The 6,000-nt window shown below is 39.4% G+C and overlaps 2 protein-coding genes across 2 annotated transcripts in view; one reads left to right on the top strand and one right to left on the bottom strand.

Annotated features, from left to right (window-relative positions):
- Positions 1-6,000, bottom strand: part of plxnc1 (plexin C1) — a gene marked incomplete in the record, with an annotated part of 45,482 nt that overhangs the window by 8,803 nt on the left and 30,679 nt on the right. Inside the window, 2 exon segments of the mRNA XM_024294619.2 lie at positions 1-50; positions 660-828. Coding sequence (XP_024150387.1) covers positions 1-50; positions 660-828 — 219 coding nt within the window.
- Positions 2,262-6,000, top strand: part of LOC112160226 (solute carrier organic anion transporter family member 1C1) — a 90,511-nt gene continuing 86,772 nt past the window's right edge. Inside the window, exons 1-2 of the mRNA XM_024294620.2 lie at positions 2,262-2,321; positions 4,129-4,176. The gene's annotated coding sequence lies outside the window, so the exon portion shown is untranslated. The remainder of the gene's footprint in view (positions 2,322-4,128; positions 4,177-6,000) is intronic.

Here is a 6,000-nt window from a genome sequence, read left to right as displayed (position 1 = left end):
GCTTCCATCTACTTCCTGGAGAGGAACAAAGGATCCTTCCTTCTCATATTCTGGTGAAAAAAAAGAAAGTACCATCATTCATCTATGTTCTTAACCCTCTCTATTCCCTTTTGGGGTCTCGGGACTGCCAGAGTCTAACTTGGCTACTGCTGGGTGAAGTCGGGGTACACTCTGGAGTTAAAAGTGGGTGAAATTAGGTTCTTGAAGTGGAGCTGAACAATCTTCTTAAAAAGTTACTTCTATTTGAAGATGATTGCAACATGGAAGCATGACAGCAGACTTGTGGAAGCAGAGACACACCTCAGCCACACTGGCTTGATTGGGATCTCAGTAATCAGCGGAGCTCGCTAACTCACTGCGCTGTCCACCATGCAGCTGTGCAGGTACCTAGACCACTGAGTCCACACCTATGCCAGTGTGGGCAAACTCAGATGGGGTCACCATGGAATCAGCGGATAAACCCACCATCAATTCAGCCCAAAGGTAAACCATATGGGGCCCCCCCACATTGAAATGTTTGCTGGATTCCAGTGAAACGTTTCTATGAAAGCATGTACATGTGTGTTTTGGGCTTCTGTGTTCAAAACTCCTGCCAGGTTGTGAACACCCGACCTTTGCATTGAAAGGCGTCAAACCAGAGGAGCGGCTGCGTCACGTACCCACACAGACGTCCTGGAGGGGGCAGTTGTAGGGAAAACCAAACTTGGCTTTAAAAGTGGTCAGAATTTTCTCCTTCAGCTGCTCCACTGTGTCACAGGTGAGAGCGTTCACGTCCAGAGGCTCGCTCACCTCCCCATCACTGCCCACCGCAAACAACACCTTCAGCTTCTGGAAACACAAACACAGACAACACTGACACCCCCAAATTCCTCTGGATGAGATTAAATAAGTCGTGGATTATTTCTCTCTGACAATCCGGTTAACGTTAGACAAAAGTTACAAGTATTTCACTGAATGCTGTTTGTTTGATTATGAAGGTAATTATGATTTTATTCTTTTAAGCTGTGCTAATGCTAATGCTAGTGATAGCTTTGGGGATGAGATGTGGAACTGCAGGAGATCTTTTTTCACCATTTAAAAGTCAAACTTATTCCTGTTCTAATGTTTTCTACAGTGAGCTGCTGTTAGCTCAGCCGTGGTTCTAACATCACTCCTCTTTGTTTTTGATCTGCAGGAAAATAAAGGTAAAAAATGATCAAATTAATTTAAAACTGTTGACAAAAATATGAAAGTGACTATTTCCACGTAATAAAATGTGTCCACCTAGAGATGATTGTTTTGGGGTTTTTTTTTAACTTGGCCGCTCTTATTTTGAAAGCTGAAAATACGTGGTTCAACGACTGCTCTGAACATTTTCACTAAACCAAACCATTCCTGTTTTTACAATTATCCCCTAAAATATCTCGTAAATTTATCCTGGGATGAGATTAAAATCTGTGCAGACATGCAGAGATCTGCGTCTTTGCTTAAGGTATTAAATGTGGACAACATGAATTTCCATCAGTTTTTGTGCTGATCGCATTTAAAATACATGGAAATAACATCAACCAAAATAGAACCAGTTAGAATAATATCTGCTCAAATTAAAGGTTGATATTTTGAATAAAACATCCAATATATCAAACATTTGTATTTTGATTTGTGAACGATCTAAGACAGGAAATTAAAATACAGTTCTGCAGGACTTTTATAAAATAAATATTTTACATTTTTCTGTTGAAATTGGTAAGGTTACCTTTTATTATTTATGTAAAATTGTGTCAAACAGCGTTCAGCTGTCAGGTTTGCCGTTCTGAATTCGACCACCAGAAGTAAATATTCCTGTGTCCGGCCCTGTAGCCATTTTGTCTGACGTCACCCTGAAAAGGGTCCATTAAAATCTCATTCTGAATTTCTAAACACTTCTCAGATAGCCGTCACACCAAAGGAATACGGCATAATATTTGATGCAGTTCCATCCAGCATAATAATGATTATCAAAGGTGCATACACTCCTTTTCATCTCCCTTTTTCTTTTAGCAATCCTTTAGAATCTGAAGTTGGGAAAATCTGTTTTCAGACCACAAGCAGAGCAATAATTAATTTCTGTTCCGTGCTGTGTCTGACTGGAATGGCTTTGTTAATTATTTTGGTTGGAAAAAGATTTGCAAAATTCCGAATAAGTGCCTAATAAAGAGAAAACTTCTGCTGGAATGAGGTTAACCGTTTAGTCAGCAGGGGGCGCTGTGTGCTGTCGGTCTGACCGTAGCAGTAGAATAAGTTGTTCAACGCAGAAGCACGCGGCCGCACGAGACGAAACGTCACCATTGCGCTTCCAGCAGGTAAGACGCATAGAAAACCCCACCAGAGTAAACATGCAGTTCGTATAGATCGCTTGTGGTTGAAAATCAGTGTTTGGCGTTTACGATGATGTACGATAACGCTAGCTTAGCTTATGATGCTTTATTAGCTTACTACATCGTCAAAAACGCTCTGCTAAGACGACGTCTAGCAAGATAAAAAGCAGGTCAAGGTTAGTTGTTGCTCAATCTTGGTCTGAAAATTTGTTATGAAGTTTTTTGTGTGTGGAAAAGAAGCACATAATTACAACACCGAGGCTAAAACCTCTATTCCCGCGGTAAACTTACGGCAAAGGTAACTTCCGGTGGCCCTCCACAATAAAACCACAGGACCAAGAAAACAAACCACTTCCGGTTCTCTTCAAAACAAAAGCTTTGTAAAACTGTCAGCCTAAAATACAGTCACCTCAGCTAAAATAACGCGCTAGCAGATGGTTATGCTGAACAGGTGTTGTTCTAGGTATTTTAGGGCAGAATTGGATACACTTGGGGTTTGAGCAGAAGTTGTTTTGAGGTTCATCTGTTTTATTAAATCATGTTTATCAAATAATGAAGTGACTGACCTGGCAGGTTTTATTTTGTTGGAGACGCGTGTTGTTTAGAACTGGATTAATCTGACTCGTTAAAGTCTCACTCCGGTCACTTTCTGATCTATTCTCAAAGCGGTCAAGTTACCCAGAGAATCCTGTTGTCTTCAAAACCCAAAGATTTTTCAAAAGAAAGGATCGTTCAGATGTAATCAATTTTCCCCCTTGGCTAAACTTTCTAGCCCAAAGGTGTAGCTGAGGGTGTTCCATTATTTTTCAAAATAAAGGATTTTTTAAAATAGAATATTGATGAGACTCAAAAAAAAAAAAAAAACTTACAATAAATTATTTCCCCTGCAGCCAGGTGCCAGTTGATCCCTGACAGATCCGTGGCCCAGTGGTTGGGGATCACTGGTATGCGTGAATCACTTTTCGGGACATGGGATGAGACTTAATGTGACGATTGTGCTTCTATCAGCAACAAAGATGTTGAATATGTTGCACTGTGGGTCGGCCATTTGCTATAATTAGAGGCGCAACACCAGAAACCCTTTGACCCTGCCCAGGACTAAGCAGGAACACAAGATGGATGGCTTCTCCTGTTTTTGTGTTCCACCTTTACAATTTTTTTTTCACTACAATCATTTTTAAAGCACAGAAGTTACATTTTCCAACAATAGAAAAAAATTTAAACTGTTGGACTTTAGCCTTACATATGATAGTAAAACAATGTCATGCCCATTTTGGTATTTAATAATAATGTTTTTGCCAGTAAAATTTTATTACGGATACACAACCAATGTCATGGGGCCTTCAAAAAATTTCTACATGGGGGTATTTTTAAAATCTCAAGGAGAGATGACAAACGACGTTTGCAAAGATGTTGAAGCAGCATCAGTGTTTGGGGGAAATGTTACAATTAACACCATCAGAATATCCCTGAAACAAAAATTATCTGAGCTGTTTTGTCTTCTAAAACTTTAATAAAGGTTTAAATATTGTGCAGCCAACTCACATTTTAAAAGATTCACAAAAATCTAGAATTTGACAATCCCAGCAGACTTTGTTTTAATCTAAATCAGGTTTGGTCAAAAGAAGGTTAGGTAAACATCAAGACATTATGTTTCACTGTGTATGTTAGTCCCAACTGTCCTCGTGAGTGGATACGGGCTGTCTGCAGGGGGAAAAATGGCAAAATATCAAAATTGTTGACCGCTTTGTGAGCCAGAGTGAAAATGTTCAAGCATATATTTTTTCCACAGGCTTGCTGTGGACGACAGGTCGTAGTGAACACCTAGACAACACTAAAGGTAAGTAATGGTGAAGTAGGTGAGATGGAGCCTCGTCGTACGGATTTTTCATCCCTTCAAACCCTGCACACTGTGCAAGGTGCTGTGCACATGAGAGCTGTGTACTCCTCACAGCTGAGGATATTGGACAATCGTCTAGTTTTAACAGACACTTGGGTATCTCGTGCACACCCCGTGTGTGCAGTATTTACCATATACATAGAAACGATAGACAGATCATCACTGATGTCACTCATTGAATCCTACAGCCCTCTATTGAAACCTAATTTGTCCAGCCATATTGGCTGGAATTAACTCTGCCTAACTTGGACATTCGGAATATAGTGCAAAGAGGCAGGACCGGATTGAGTGTTTTTTTTTTTTTTCTCTCACTGTTTCGGTCCACGCTAGTGGTGGGGGAAAACAATCTATAATTAGGTGCATTGATTACGATCCATAAACGATTCTTCATTTTTTTATGAATTTTAAATAATCGTTAACTGAAAAATCAACGATTTCAAGTAAAAGTAACAAGTGGAACTGAACGTGGGCGGTTTTTCTCTCTGATATTTTTGAAGGGCATACAAACATGGCCGACTTTCCAGATCTCGTCACCCGACTGCTGACTTTGCTTAAAGGAGCCATAACATGAAAAAAAAACTTTTTGAGGTTGTAAGTGTATTATACTGTTCATTGTTCACTACCAAGAACCCCAAAGTAGTATTTTGATCCGTTTACGCATCTCTGTGTAATCCTCTGAAAACCTGTGCTCTCAGCAGCAGCCCCTCCCGTACCCTAGCGGGTCCTCACATGCTGATGTCACACAGTGAGACCGCCCCTTTTTGGAGGAATCTGCTCTAAAAGCTCCGCCCCCAGTCTAAAACCAACACCCAATTTCTCCACCGAGCTAGTGTTGATCAGCAATAAACTTTCACTTTAGATGGAGAATACGTATATATATATCTATATACATATAGATATATATATCTATATATATATATATATAGATATCTTCCAGTTGTGTCCTGTCTTCAGTAAATTCCAGCTCAAACAGGTGTTACTTTAGACGTGACACTCCTTTAAGACGCCTCCTCCCGGTCGGGCACGCTGTGAACCAGTGTAGTGATGGCTACTAAAGGCAGATATGTGTATCCAAATTAGATGTTTATTTCTGTGGGAGAAAAGCAGACATGCTGGCTCTAGGATGAGGTCATGAAATGGGCGGCACACATAGGCGGAGCCTCAGGAATCAAGTCGTTTTAGTTCTGGGTTGGAAAAAACTCACAAATAATAACTTTTTTTTTTTTTTTTAATAATTTTTCAAAGCTAATATATGATCATATATATGGATATAGTTCACTCTGACAGGCTGAAGAAAATCATGGTATGGGTTCTTTGATGATAAGTAGTTTGTGTTTTACACATATGTAAAACTTTTAAAGTTCAGTGGTGCAAGTGACTCTTAGACAACAATAAACATATTTTCTGTATTATGTGTTTTGTAAGAACACTGACCTTCAACTCATAACAAGTTTGAATATGTTATTTCTGCGGTCCTAATATGTCATATCTAAATATAATACCTCATTGTAGACTTTATATACACATTTTTTAAAAGATACGTTACAACAGTAATAGATAATTGTGTAAAATTCCCTTTTTTCTCTGGTTAATGAAATTGTCTGCATGTGATCAAATGTAATGTTTTGATAACAGTGTAAGGAGTTTTTTGTGTTTACCCCTTAGCGAACATGCTGTCATTAACCTCTTTAAACCCTGAGCTAATATTTGAGCTAACCCTCTTCATATACGATCACAGGGTCCCAGCATTAACTGCTGTGGTAA

The sequence above is a fragment of the Oryzias melastigma genome, linkage group LG23, assembly GCF_002922805.2.
Source record: "Oryzias melastigma strain HK-1 linkage group LG23, ASM292280v2, whole genome shotgun sequence".
Lineage (NCBI taxonomy): Eukaryota > Metazoa > Chordata > Actinopteri > Beloniformes > Adrianichthyidae > Oryzias > Oryzias melastigma.
The sequence above is the reverse complement of the archived record's forward strand: the minus strand, read 5'-3'. Positions and strand labels throughout refer to the sequence as shown.